General features: G+C 36.0%; 1 protein-coding gene across 20 annotated transcripts in view; it reads left to right on the forward strand.

The window, feature by feature from the left end:
- The window catches only part of RBM26 (RNA binding motif protein 26), a 64,468-nt gene that overhangs the window by 35,103 nt on the left and 14,278 nt on the right, over positions 1–15,087 (forward strand). For 17 of the 20 annotated variants that reach the window (XR_015705109.1, XR_015705113.1, XR_015705114.1 and 14 more), the window contains 5 exons: positions 1,004–1,078; positions 1,752–1,922; positions 8,200–8,304; positions 10,830–11,039; positions 13,135–13,221. Coding sequence is in view for 10 of the 20 variants with exons in the window: in XM_087759085.1 (XP_087615211.1) it covers positions 1,004–1,078; positions 1,752–1,922; positions 8,200–8,304; positions 10,830–11,039; positions 13,135–13,221 (648 nt within the window). In the remaining 10 variants the exon portion in view is untranslated. Of the gene's footprint in view, positions 1–1,003; positions 1,079–1,751; positions 1,923–8,199; positions 8,305–9,740; positions 10,747–10,829; positions 11,040–12,520; positions 13,110–13,134; positions 13,222–15,087 lie in introns of those variants that run through there. The other 3 variants (XM_087759090.1, XM_087759089.1, XM_087759094.1) reach the window with 3 other exon arrangements.

Genomic DNA, 15,087 nt, shown 5'->3' on the forward strand with positions numbered 1-15,087 from the left:
TGTCTTTTCTTCCCTTTCCCTTCAGAAAAAATGATTGCACACTGTATTGCAAAACTAACATTTCATGCAGCAGAATTTGTCCGTATTTAGGAATACATACAGAAACCTTACTACCATTTCTTTTTTATGGCTGTTGTGCATTTGCACTCTTTGTGCAAGGTAATCCACTTGCAGTCTGATCCCAGTTGATTAGTGATCTAGAGGTGCAAAATCATCTTCTGCCTCTCCTCTTTTATCCCATTAAATATGTTGGTAGCAAAGCTCTTAATTGTTTTCTGCAAGTATCTTGCTATCTAAGACTTCGACATTCTGTATCTGAGAGCAAGAAACAATTGCTTTCTCTCAAACAACATTAGCAGGAGCTGAGCACAGCAGCTGTGGCATCTCTTCCTGCTTCTCCTTCTGAGCGCAGTATGTCACAAATTTATCAGTTTCAATTCATTTTGATTTGCCCATTGCAATGTCAAGATTCTGGTTTTAGCAGATTGAGTGGTAGTACTTGTCACTTCCAAGTTACAGTAGTCAGATGCAAGAGATGGTTTTCTTTGGGTAACATTTTAAAAAATAGAATGTATTTTCTTTTTGCTTCTAACTGTACTGGAGAATGTGTCTTAATTGGTGGACTTGATTTACGGTTGCTTTCAAGATACTGTCCTTGCAGATTTAAACTCTTGTATGTTGTACCTCTTGTGGTAGTGTATTATATTCCCTTGCAGCTTTCAGTAGAGTTGTGTAAGGGGTTACTTTGTACATAAGTAATAATGAAGTCTTCCCAGCACAAATATGACTAAAAAAGATCATTAGGTCCTTCGCTAATTTGGTGATGTGTTGTTTTCCAAAACATAATTTGAAATATTGCCTATTAGTACCTTGAGTTTCTGTTACTAATTTTTGTCCGTGTTATTTTAAGTTACTACTGTATAGTTGTCAGGTGTAGTATATTATTCTTCTGGCATTATTTTTCAAAATCTAGAAACTTTCTGTAATTTTTTTATGCTTCTAGGAAGCATTACGACTTCAACAAGATGTGAGAAAAAAGAAGCAAGAAATCTTAGAGAAGCACATTGAAACACAAAAGGTAAAATGCTAGCATTAAAGAAAGTCAGCAATTCAGTTGTAAAATCTCAGTTCACTTCTCTAAAAAATTTCAGAATTTGTAAGCATGAGCTACAAAACTGACCTATAAAATAAGCATTCTCTTAGAATGGTATTATCACATTATTTTAAGCTTAGAGTTCTAATCTAACTTGTCTTGTTAATTCACTTCAAAAACTACAAGCTTATGCAATTTAGGTGCAATTTTAGTTAAAATTGCCTAATTTGGGTGCAACATGCTTATGTTTTTTGGAAGAAGTGAAAGCCTGAGAGTTCTACTTGACAAGAACAGGAGAGATGGATGTAGAAAAGTATGCATGACTGCACTCAGGCTTAGGAGGAGAAAAAGGCCAAAATGTCATTTAAGTTGAATAAAAATTTTGAAATAATTTAAGTATGTTGATCAAATCTGTCCAAATGAAGTGGACATATCAGATGTTCATTAGCAAATGAATTAACTGGAGATTCAGACAAAGATTTTGATTCAATATAAGCTTTTAAAAGCCCTATATGTTGAGTTTGAAGATCACAGCAAAAGAAATGCAATATTCTATTTTTCCATTAGTTGTAATGAGTACTGGACAATTGATCTGTAATAGTACTTGCTAAGTAAAAAGATTTATTTATTTATTTATTTATTTATATAAATTGGACAGATGCTGATTTCAAAGCTGGAGAAGAATAAAGCCATGAAGTCAGAAGACAAAGCAGAAATCATGAAAACACTGGAAATTTTGACTAATAGCATTACCAAGTTAAAGGATGAATTAAAAGGTGTATCACCAGGAGGAGGGGCTCCTTTAAAAAGCATGAAAACTAAGACTCAGGTACTCAAGTTTTGGTCAGCTTTTTAGTAAGATGAAGTCACATGCTTATGTCAGCAGAATAAAAATATGCAGCCACATCAGCAGTATTTAGAATCATACTGGTTTCATTTTGAAGTCATCTTTGAAGTAAGATTGCTTTTGCCCTCTTTTTAAAGGAACATAGTTAATTTTAAACCAATGTGTTGTCTAAAAGGTTTATCCACTGTTATGCAGATGCTACATCATCTGGAAAATCAAAAAAAAAAAAACCAAAATCTTATGATTATTTCTCTTGCCTTATCTATCTTTTGTGTATAGTCTTTTGTTTTTTAAAATCTTTAATAGAAATCACGAAAATAGCATTTCTTATGCAAAAGGATTATCATTATGCAAAACATATCTTCCAGTCAGGTGTAATCCACAAAACAAACTGCTTCATGAAACTAGTTGGCTACTGTACTGGTACATAATTTCTGGGGTTTTTTATGCCACTGAAGTTTTTCAGTATATCAAGATTTTTGGATTGAAGATGATACTGGTCAGTTTTCCTTTGATCTAGCTACCCATGTTTGGGTTGTAGCTGTGAGAGGAGTTTCCCTTCTCTGCTATCATTTTTATTAGTATATGGCTTTAACCAGTTTCCCAGCTGCTTAAAGATGCAATTATATTACCTTTCTAAAATGCCGTATTTTGCTTTTTGTAGAAGTATTCGCTCTTAAACAGGTCACAAGGTGATTAAGAATTAAGTGAGACTTTGAGAAATAACATTTTAAGAAATGAATGTGTTCTTTTTAAATACATTATAAGCTTTTCTTGCTTTATCAAGTGAGGAAGTGAATAATAATAAAAGCAGATTTTTTTGTACAGTGTTTTTTCCAGTAGAAGACAAAAAGCCTTGATCTCCTCTTCTTGCTGCTTTCATTCAGTTCTTAAATCTGCAGAATGTTTAGTCTTCTCTTCTAATGTTCGGGATTCTGTTTTAAAAAGCTAGCATAACATTACAACCCAGACTTTATTTAAACGGACCGTTAGTGTTCATTTTGAACGGCATTTCTACTGTTTTATTTTACATAGAAATATAGGTATTAAAAGTAACTGCAGTGTAAATTACAGTGATATACAGTTTTGAAAAGAAATATCAAAAAGAAATACTGGAATGACCTGCATATACTCACTGTAGCTTCTTACATCGTTCGTCAGTGAGGAAAATGTTGAAGCAGCGTATTTTTATCCTGAAAATGGACATAGATTATAATTTCTGGAAGTCAGGTTATACCTCTTAAAACAACTTCAGTTGCAGTGGAATACTCTAATGTGTTTTAGAGGGGGAACTAACTGTACTAATCCCAGAATTCAGACACTGCTATAGTAAGATTAAATTTCTCTTTCTTTGGAGATGAGAGACGAGGGAGGGTTTTTTATATTTTTTTGAAAGAGAGTGTTTGGTGAGAAGATGTTTCTGAGAGGTCTGAAGGAAGTTACATATCTGTAGAGTGAATTTGAACTGTAGAAGTCCTAGAAATTGGCAATATTTTCAGAGCTGCATTTGATTGTTAAAGCCTCATGTTTTTGAGAAATATTCTTCTGCTGGTGGTGTACAGTGCTTCATAAATTTGAACAGAAGAATAGTTTATAACAGTTTTGATCCAAGAATAACGGTTGGTTGTGGGTTTCGTCACAAGCAAGGGGAAGAATCCAGACCCATAGAAATGAAGAAGCAAGTTGCATCATGAAAACTTGGTAAATTCTTGAGTAGAAAATTGTGAATGCAGCATTTTAACCCATGACAGTTATTTTACCCTGAGAGTGGTCCAATAAATTCTTAGAGCGGACAAGAAAATAGTCCAATAACAGAAAATTTCTCAAAATGGTTGAGATTGGAAGGGATCTCTGGGGATTGTCTTGTTCCATCACCAGGCGCCACTAAGAAGAGTCTGGATGTCTTCTTTACTCATCCGCACTGGGTATTTATACACATGGATAAGGTCGCATCCCCCCGCCATCTTCTCATCCTGAAGTCAAACAGTCCCAGCTCTGTCAGCCTCTACTCATAATAGTAGATGGTCCAGTCCCTTAATCATCTTTGCGGCCTTTTGCTGGACTCTCTGCAGTGTGTCTCCCTTGTGCTGGGGAGCCTGGAACTGGACACGGCACTCCATATGTGGCTTCACCACTGCAAAGCAGAGGAAAAGTATCACCTCCCTTGACCTGCTGGTGGTGCTCTTCCTAATGCAACCCGGGAGGCTGTTGGCCTTCTTTGCCTCAAGGACGCATTGCTGGCTCATGTTCAACTTCTTCTCTGCTACCAGGGCACCTCAGGTCCTCTTCATCTGGGCAGCCCCAACCCGTACTGGTGGCTGGGGATATTCTTCCCCAGGTACAGGACTTGGCATTTCCCTTTGTTGAAATGCAGGAGGTTCCTCCATTTCTCCAGCATATGAAGATCCTTCTGAATGGAAACACAACCAGCTGGTATAGCAGCCACTCCTCTGAATTTTGTATTGTCCACAGACTTGCTGAGGGCACACTCTGTCTTACCATCCAGGCCACTAATGAAGATGTTAAAACAGTATTGACTGCTGGGGTACACCACTAGTGACTATTCTCCAGCTGGACTTTCTGCCACTGATCAGAACCCTTTAAACCCAGCAGTTCAGCCTGTTTGCAGTCTATCTCACTGTCTACCTGTCTATTTAGCACATTATCCTTTTGGCTGTGAGGATGTTGTGGGCAACAGTATTGAAAGCCTTACTGAAGTCAAGATAAACAACTTCCACTACTCTGCTCTTGTCCACCAAGCCAGTTATCTCATTGTAGACAGCTGTTAAGATCAAGCGTGATTTCTCCTCCCCTTTCCTGAGTCACCTTCTTGTTCTTAATATGCTTGGAAATGGTTTCCAAGATCATTTGCTCCTTCATCCTCCCAGGGATTGTGGTGAGGCTGACCAGCATGTAGTTCCCCAGATCTCCTGCCCTTCTTGAAGATCGGAGTGACATTTGCTTTTTCTCAGTCCCAAGGAACCTCCCCCAAATGCCATGACCTTTCAAAGGTAATTGAGCTTGGCTTTGCAGTGACATCAATGAGCTTCCTCAGTACTTATGGCTGCATCCTGTTGGATCACAGGTATTTGTGTATGTCCAGTTTGTTTAAATGTTTCCTAACTTGGTTCTCTTCCAACAAAGGTAAGTCTTCCTTACTCCAGGCTTTTGCACTGGTCTCAGGGTCTGGGATTGCTGAAGGCAAGTCTTTCCAGTAAAGACTGTGTCGTTTGTTGTCAGGTCCCCTTTCACATTCAGCAGTCAGCCCACCTTTTTCACGGCATAGTGTTCCTTTGGCTGCTCATAGGCCTGCAGAAGCCTTTCTAATTGTTCCTCAGCCCCCTTGCCAGATTCAACTCCAGATGGACTTTGGCTTTCCAAACCACTGCCTGTATGCTCAGACCGTTTCTCTATATTCTTTCTGTGAACTGACCCTGCTTCCATCTCTTGTACACCTTGGTTTTGGATTTTTGTTAGGGGCTCTTTGTTCATCCAGGCAGGCCTCCTGCCACCTTTATTTCCTACACGCTCTGGAACTTGGAGGATGTGATTCTCGAAAATCATCCTGCCTTTCCAGCAGACGTCCAGGCCCAGGGTCTTCAAACAGGAGGCTTCTTCCAGTTTTCTGAAGAAGGCCTCATCTACTTCTTTTACCTGGTCAGGCAGTGTGTGCCCACACCCACTGCAACATCACCCCCATCGGTCTGCCATTTTAATCCTGACTCATAAACTTTTGACTGGCTCATCATCTGTACCCAGGCAGAGACCGTGCATTCATACTGCACTGTCACATAAAGGGCAACTCCCACTCCTCGCCATCCTGGCTTGTCCTTCTGTGAGAGACCGTATCCATCCACTGCAGCATTCCAGTTGTGTGAGTTTTCCTACAATATTTCTGTAGTCTCAGTGAAATTGTAGCCCTGTAACTGTGCGCAGACATCTGATTCCTCATGCTGTGTGTATTAGCGTACAGGCTCTTCAGAGAGGCACTGATTTCCTAGAAAAGAAATGAGATCTTCCCCTGTGATACTGTTCCGTAGGCCCTCCCTCATTTATGTGGATTGGTATGTGTATGCTTGAGGTGGTCTCCCCCTTCAAACCAGTTTTGTTGATCTTGAGATCTCTTCTGCCCACATCACCCTTTGCTTGGCAACCACTTCCTTTTGTGGTTGTTGTTTTTACCTAGTAAATTGAGGCGATATGCTAATTTGAATTACAGTTTTTGAGCTGGTTTTCCATTTCCTTTGTAATATGGAAAGTGAAGAAACATTTTAAGCAAACCCATTTCATAATGGACAAAATATCCAAACTGTAGAAAAGTTGATTTTATTGATAACTTTCCTCTCAGGGGGATCATGCATTATCTGTGAACATTGGTTTGTTAACATTTGAAAGAGAGAAAACAATCAGTCCCATCTGACCTTTTTGAAAGTGAGGAATTAGCAGAGCCTTCAGTTAAAATTTACAACTTTGACAATTTTCTGAAAGACTTTGCTCTAGGTTCTCTTGCATTTTCTTAGCGTTTACAACCTGGGCAGCTGAGAAGACCCTGCAAACTTGAAGCATGAGGTAGATGAGGCCCATGTGGCTGTGCCATTATCTTTACCTATTTTTGTCTTGTTCCAGTTCATGCAGATTACAAAATACTCTTCTCCCTGAGTGTAGAAACCTTTGCTGCTGCTTGGTATGTCTTGAAGGGGAGGTATTTTCTTCTTGAGACCTGGCACAGCTCTATAAAAGGGAAGTCTTCTTTAAGAGCACTAGAAATAAACCTCAAAAGTCTACAGACTTTTTTTATGACACCCATGTCACTGGTTGTTTTGTGAGTTCTAACTGCTGGTCATTATTAAACTTTGGAAGTGGTTGTTTTGCCGTGTCATTGATGTGTTGCAACGCAGTGGGATTTGAGAAAAACACTTGTTTCCAATTTTAAAACTTTGAAAGCCATTATACAGGAGATAATGGATTTATTTTTTTTTCCATGATTGCTATAGATAATCAGAAAATGGGGCTGAAAGGGGTTCAGGTTGAAGTTGCCAGTTGAATAATCCAGCTTTTTTTCTTTTAAAGCTTCCAGGAAAAAAAAAACAAAGAAACAAAAAACCCCTTCTTTATCATTCACTGGTGATACTTGGTTTCCCAACTGTCACAACTGCGAAACCTTCATCTCTTGACTACCAGCCTTTGAATAAATTACATGCTGTGGTTTTGAATCAACAGGTGTAAATGTAAAACTGTTTCACAATCATCTATAACTTTTATCCTTCATTTGTGATGTCACTGGAACATTTGGCTGCTCCTTTTTCCATTTAAAAAAAAAAAGGAAAAAGAAAAAAGAAATCTTCCAATTTGGAACAGAACTTCAAATAAAATTTTAAGGGTCTCATAAAACCCTTTCCTGCACCTGTACCAGCACCTGCACCTCAGTGGTTCCAATGAACATGTCTAAATTTGGGTTCAGAGACACCTTTCAGTTTCATATATATTTTTGAACTTTCTAATAGGTTTTTTTTTTAAGGTACTATGTTCTCAAAGGCAACTCTGGGTGCATCAGAGACAAACCTTTTGTTAGCAGATGTTTTGTTACTGTGGTCTGAACAGAACTACCATATGTGCTTTTTGCATTATGGAATTGTGATAACCTTAGATGCTTTTTCTCATTACTGATTATAGATTTTGTATTCATTCATAATTGTACTGCGATTTTTTTTTTTTGTAGAATCCCTTTTTTTCTCATCATCACTACCATATAATTTTGCATTTTCTATTTGTCTCTAGTTTAGAAAAAATTCTACTGGCTTTGGCTTTGTGTGGTTGTCTAAAAGCTTTGACATCACCAAGCTCAGAAACATCTACTACACATTGAAGTTTTATCTTGCCAAGAAGGCTCCTAAGCTTGTGCTCGATTTGTTTTTGAATGTGGAAACTTAGTGTAGTAAGCAGTATACCTGCAGAGTTACAGCTGTGATCTGAATTAATAAGCCACAACTTGGTTAAGTTTAAAATATCACTACAGCCTCTAGTTTTCAACTTCCCTTACCTTAGAGTTTCTAGGAACTTGTTTTCCAGATGGAGGTGCTGTGGCAGACTTCTGCCTTACCTGGAGGCCAGTGCTGGCCAATCCTTAAGTCGCTGTGTCTTTTGGAAATAGCCTGATGATAGGAGCATAGCAATAGATTCTTGGGTTTTATCAGAAAATTATTTCCTCGGTAGAGAATGTGAACTGTGGAACTAATAATTTACCGTAACAATTTCTTAGATGCAGAAAGAGTTACTAGATACTGAACTGGATTTATACAAGAAGATGCAAGCTGGGGAGGAAGTTACTGAATTAAGACGAAAATATACAGAGCTACAGCTGGAAGTATGTTTGTCTCTTCTTTTGTAGCAATTAACTTTTAATCAAATATTTTCATATATGTTTATTAGTTTCTGTATTGTATCATGAACTATTTTTTTCCAGAGTGCAATATTAAGTTGCATGTAGATGGAGACGTTTAGCAGTAATATTTTAAAAAATCAGTTTCTGAATTCAACTGAGGTAGAAAAATAGTGTTGTCTTTGATTACTAATCTATTTAAATTCTGTAACTACTTAGATGATGTTATATTTTATAGATTTGTAGTAGTAATACTTCCTTGAGAGCGTGGAGTGTTTTTATATTGTTGCCTGTAGGTGGTGTTGCGTTTGATACAGAAGAGTTAAAAAACACTGCTTTATCTTTTATTCTTGTTAGCATCCTCTTAATGAGATTAACCAAAAAAGCTGAAGTGCCAAAAGTAATATTATTACAGCATTGGTTTCAAGAGAAGGAGGACTTATCAAAAACAAATACAATGTTTCAAGACGTGATCAATGTATAGAAATGCTTTTTCTTGCAGTACTTGCTTTTACAAAAAATTCAGAAGGCTGTGCAAGATTTTTCATATCTGTGTCTTATTTTAGAAATTCTGAATGCTGTGGGTGTTATTCTCTGTTACATTGCACTGTCTTGCCTATATGATTGTGTAATATCTACTTTAATTGCATGATAATCTTACCTCTTTTTACTGTTAAGCAGGCTGCTGTGTCGCTTAAATCCCTCTTGTCTTAATGAAGTTTGATCATGTCTTATGTATAACTACATATGAACACAGTGCACATACATATGGCTAAGTTGCATTAAAATCTTACTTTAAAACTAAGTTGTTATGCAGCTTTGGTAATTGTGAAAATAGGTTTGTTAATAACCCAAGCCAATTGAATAGAAATGACATAAAAGCTTAAGTTAATAATTTATATTATGATGGTGAATAATATTTCATAGGTGTACTGAAAGCTTATTTATAAATCATACATTTTAGAAAATACGTGAATTGAATGATCTGTAAACTAGCGGTAGAAAAGTAGGTGCTCATTCAAGATGAAGTTACACTGTAGATGACTCTGCTAATCCTACTCCATCTCTCATTGAGTCTGTATTTTGAGTTGGAAAAAAAAATGGTAGCTCTTTCAGGAAAATAATATTTTCTAGTAAAATGAATATTCTGAGGCCTTTAGCAAATACTGGTCAAAGTAGATGGAGGAAAAACAGGGTTATTAGTAAAGCACACCGGTATTTTTCAAGGAACAGCATAAAATGTATCCCTTGTATAATTTACAAGAGGGATATGGGTTTTTTTCCCTTGATGTTTGTTTGATTCTTCAGTATTCTTACAAATACTTTAGAAAAACTTTCATTCACACATTGTCTTTGTGACTTTAACTCCCACAATATTCATGTGTTGCTTCTGTGGCTCATAACTTGCTGTTCTGTTCCAGGTGGCCCTGATTTTACTGTGAGAAAACCCAAACAGTATACAGCTTGATTGTTGAGTCAGCGTAATCTTTAACTTTCTGGATTATTTATTTAACCATTTAAAAATGTTTAAAAAAAAAAACACAACAAACAAAAAACAACACAGGATTCTCTTTACAAGAAATAAAGAGTGAACTATAACGCTATTGTAGAATTATATGAATAATTTCATGAATAAAGCCATAATGGATTGATCTCCCCATGGGCAGTATCACTGGCATGCATTAAAGTAGTGCTATCAGTGCTTGAGTTGTAAGCACTGTAGGATACGTTAAAAAGCGTTGTTACGGTGATTTCATTTAACATTTGATTCCTACATCAGATCTATTTGGGTTTTGAAAAGATTTTTTTTTCTTGTTATAAACATTGAAATTAAATCCTTGAAAGTGCTTTTTTGAAACTTACAATAACTTTTGCAAATTATTTTTTAAATGGCTGTCAGAGATACTGTCATTGGCCTTTTGAATTTTCTTGGAGAGTGCATGCCAGTTCTTTAGAAGGGATTACACAGGTATTGTGGGAATGGAAATTAGTGTCTACGTAGAGCCAAATTTTTAGCAAATACTTTGTCCTGGCAGGTGCTCATTAGAGCCTCTGTTTCATACCTTCCAATTCTGGGTGGCCAAAAGCTATTATGCTGGATTAATTCTGGTCAGAATAAAAGTCCTGGCTGGACTTCGAGACAAATTAAGAGACAAAGATAAAGAGACAAATTAAGTAGTTAGTCACCACATCAGGAAAATTTGTTAATGAAATTTCAAATGTTCCTTTCTCCTATGAGGAATTATCCTCACAGATAAGGGCTCATTTGATATCTGTTTTTAATACCTGGTTCTTTTTTCCTATTTCCATTCTATTTTTAGTCTGTTAATAATTAACAGTATTAGCTTTTTAATGTTATTAACATGTTCACCTTTTGTTATTTTAAGACCTTTAAGCTGCTCTTTCTGAGGCTTGTTTTAGGAAACATCAGAATATGTCTTTGTTAATTTTGTCTAAATATTTAGATTATGACTTTTAATACATCAATATGTTATGTATAAACATCTTAGGCTGCCAAACGAGGGATTCTTTCTTCAGTTCGTGGTAGAGGGGTTCATGCAAGAGGTCGGGGTGCATCACGTAGCAGAGGTAGAGGAATACGAGGCCGGGGTAGAGGCAGAGGAGTTCCTGTGCATGCAGTTGTGGATCATCGACCTAGGGCTTTAGAAATCTCTGCATTTACAGAAAGTGATAGAGAAGATCTTCTTCCTCATTTTGCGGTATGTGGCAATTTCACTTTTTTTGTTCTTTGGATGACATTCTTCTATTGAATGACTTGTTTTCTCTTGATTGAATTCACCTGGAAATACTATTTAGGAATGAATCTTTAACATGATACACCTGTTCATGGAAAAAGAGGATGCATCAGAAGGTGAAACAAAGAGAGATTACACCATTTATTCAACTAGTTATAACTTTAACCGCATAGCATTTACCAGGCTTGTTTTTTCTCTTGTGAAGAAAGGAAATTGGGAATATAAAGTAATGACTTAGAATATTTTTTTTTTTGTTTAGGATATATGTAAAATTGTTACAAATTTTTAGGTATAGAAAGATAAAATAACTGACAGGATGGTGAGAACAAAAACTGATTCAGTGCCAAACTTTCGATACCTGAAGTCTGTTTATTGAAGTATCTTAACAAGTGCTTTTGCCTAACTTTCTGAATTTGAAAATCAAGACGAGAATTCTGCAACTATATGCAGATCTTGGCAGGGCAGCCAGAAGTTTCTGTCTTATTCATCTCTGTAAGCTTAAGACGTGAGAGTTTTTTCTACATGTTTTTTTCTGTTTTTTCTGTTTTCAGTCTAAAAAATGGTAAATTGATGTACATAGCAAATTTTTATGTGCAAATATAATAAAGTAAGAAATCACCATAAATTTATAAAAACACACAACAAAAAAAGGCCACTGTTATAGTGAGTTTTTCAAGGTGTCGTGTTTCCAGGAGCTATATATATACACACACACACACACACATAAATGTACATACATATTTCGTTCCCCTTAAATACACCACATCATACCTATATAGGGGAACAAAAAGGGAACCATCATACCCATAAGGGGAACAAAATTACTTTCTATAGAGATGAATGACAGACCAAACATTTATACATACCTCTATATATGCATATGTGTGTGTGTATTTAAGGGAAACAAAAGTACTTTCTATAGAGATGTATGATAGACTGAACATTTGAGCAATGACTTTACAAATTTTTGGTGTAAAAGTAAGAACATAAAACTTTAAAATGAAGCAATACAATCCACTTGGTCAACCATAGGACATTTCTGAGTCCAGTTTCAATGACAAGTATAAGGAAAAACTTATTTTTAATCTACAGCATGATATTGTGATTTAGTCTGCCTTCTGAATATTGCTGAAGTAACTTTTGCTGGCCACCTTTCATATTTTGCATTGCATTTTGTACTTCTCTTAGCAACTGCAAAGAATATAAAAATGAAGACAGAGAATCTGCCACTGTAAAAAGCTTGATGTGTGCTGTCAGTTTATAGTCATAAATTTGCTCAGAACTTAGTGTTTTCTTATACTTTGTTTTATTGCAGGGAGTATTAAACTTACTATCTTTAACAAACAAAAATATTAACCTAAAAAAACTTAGTATCATCAACAATGCTATTCACAGTGTTAGTAGTGTAACACTGAGAAAAAGATGTTAATTATTTAATTTTGCAGGTTGTGCATTTGCTGTTTTTAAACTTGCTCGAAATTCCATGGAAATGCACTGAGCTGTATTTTTGTGATTTGATGTCACAACTCTCAGCACATCAGCAATGCTCTCCTCCTGTATGGATATGTTGGGCATTGCAGCTTACAGTGATGGCTGCGTTAAAGGTAGCAATACCATAGAGACTATTATAGGAATAGATGGGTCAGGTTCTTAAGATGCTGAAATCAAGTTAAGTTTTGAAACTTTTTCCACAGTCCCTGTATCTAATAAATCTTTTTGTGGAAGAGTTTCAAAATAGACTAATGGAATCATCTCAGGATCCCTTCTTTCTGATCAAGAAAGAAGTATTGAAGCAGAAGAACCTCTTTTTCTGTCATAATTCTACTTCATACCTGTATGTTTACAATCAGGAAATCCAGAGACTACAGCACTTCTGTGTTTTAGAAATGCAACTAAAAGTAACTGTATTCCTGGCAAAGACAAGTACTTTGATTGGCATTAAGGCTGTGAAAGGTACATTATTTTGTATGATTTTTGAGGGCATTTGATTTAGGACAGCATTTTTAGAGGTGGAGAACTATTTCACTAAGCTTTTTTTTTTAAATTTATTTATTAAAAGCAATATGGTGAAATTGAAGATTGCCAGATAGATGACTCTTCTCTCCATGCAGTGATTACATTTAAGACAAGAGCAGAAGCTGAAGCTGTGAGTATAAGTCTTTGCTGAAAATACTCTGCAACATTGAACTACTTTCTAGTTACATTATACTTCTATATTTGATTAAGTGTAATACTGCAAATTATTTAGAAACATTTTAAAAGAAGGCTGGCACAAAAGTTTAATTCTAGATGAAACAAATCTGTCAGAACAGCATATTACTGAAATCCTTAGGAAACGAGGATCTTTATAGCAAACTCAAGTACAGGATATAAGAGAGAAATTAAGAGAAACACTTGGGAATTGGTAGCTGGATGTCTTGTTTTATCTTTGTTTATTCGCCAGTTGTTTTCACCTGAAGACTTGGTACCCTCACAGTCTGCCTGAAATTTCACTGACATCCTGCAGAGTGAGCCTACATATTTTGTTTGGGATCAATAGGATTTACCTTTGCCTGAAAACCTGTGATAGTGTAAATGTGATTTGATGTGATATTCTTCTTTTTTTTTTTCCTTTTTTAGTGTATTTCTTAAAAATTTAGGAAATTACAGAAGTATAGAATTTTAGAAGTAACTTTCAGAGACTAACATCCGGAGTTGAGGTGTGTTGTAATTCAGCACCCTTACATATGGATCATTAGAACTTTATAAATTTGGCTCAGCAGGACTCCTGCCTTATTCAGTCCATGGTGTAGGCAGTATGTAAACCTGCGCAAAATAACAACCATAGTTGTTCTGCAAATGATTTTGTTTTCTTTAAAATCCTTGCCTCACTGCTGGAAAGGAGTAACCTGAAAATAACAGGGACTCCAGAAAGAATGGATTCATATTTACAGTATGGTTGTATGGAAAGATTTCATCTTGACAGTATCTTACTACAGACACTTGCTTATCAGCAATATACAGTTTTTACTGTTATAACTTGTTTTGCCTAAAAATTGGCTTGGAGAATCATTTCAGCCTTAGCTAAATTTCTGTACCCAAAAAGCAGGGAATGGTAGTATTTTGGAACCAAACATAGAAGCGTAGAGGTAGGAAACACCTGAAAAAGATAGTAGTGCAGAGGATGAGAAAAGATGTGGGCAGGGGGAGAAGGGAGATATGTTTGGAGGAAAGGTTGAAGTCAACATTATGAACTTCTCTTTTTTTTTTTTTTTTCTCCTCTCTTTATGATGCATTTCACTGCATTTGAAAAGCAGTATGTTTTTCCTCAGTCACTCTCAAATAGAATGGGTGGAGTTTTCAAGGTGGAGTTCAGAATATGCTCCAGGAAGTGGGGATATTTTAACTGGGTCAGAATTCATGATCGATGTGTGACATGTCCACATTCTAGTTAGCATTAAAACTTTTAACTGTTGAATGACTTTTGTGTCCAATTGCATCTTCATTTTTAAATTAAAATGTTATGAAAACTGTGTTTGGTCAAATATAGTAAAATCTGTATTTTCCTTAAGATATTCTTACATATTAAATATATTTCCACTGGAATTTCTGTGTTTGCTACTAAAGCAGACTATAAGACTGGCAATTGGAGAAGTTGTAGAAGGTAATCATTAAAAACCTCTGTTGAGGCCAATTGTGATGTAAATGCAGTTAATATTTTACCTTCTTAAATGAAAATAGGCCTAAGCTTTACGACCATGTATGTTCTAGACTGGAAGGATGAGGAGGATTCCCTGTTGTAAAATGTTCCATTTTTATGTATTAGTAATTTCTTCCAAAGATTACAAGTTGTTTCTGGACCGAAATGTCACGTATAAGTACTTTTAAAAATTCTAGTTGTGTGACATTGTGATGAGACCATGGACAAAAAGCTCCTTAGCTGCATTTTAATAAGCATAGAATCTTTTAAATTTATCATAAATTTATATGTACAGATTTAAAATTTATACCTGGGGACTTTAATATCACACAA

The sequence above is a fragment of the Nipponia nippon genome, unplaced genomic scaffold (assembly GCF_047370975.1).
Source record: "Nipponia nippon isolate SJK-2023a ecotype South Korea unplaced genomic scaffold, ASM4737097v1 scaffold_2, whole genome shotgun sequence".
Taxonomy (NCBI): domain Eukaryota; kingdom Metazoa; phylum Chordata; class Aves; order Pelecaniformes; family Threskiornithidae; genus Nipponia; species Nipponia nippon.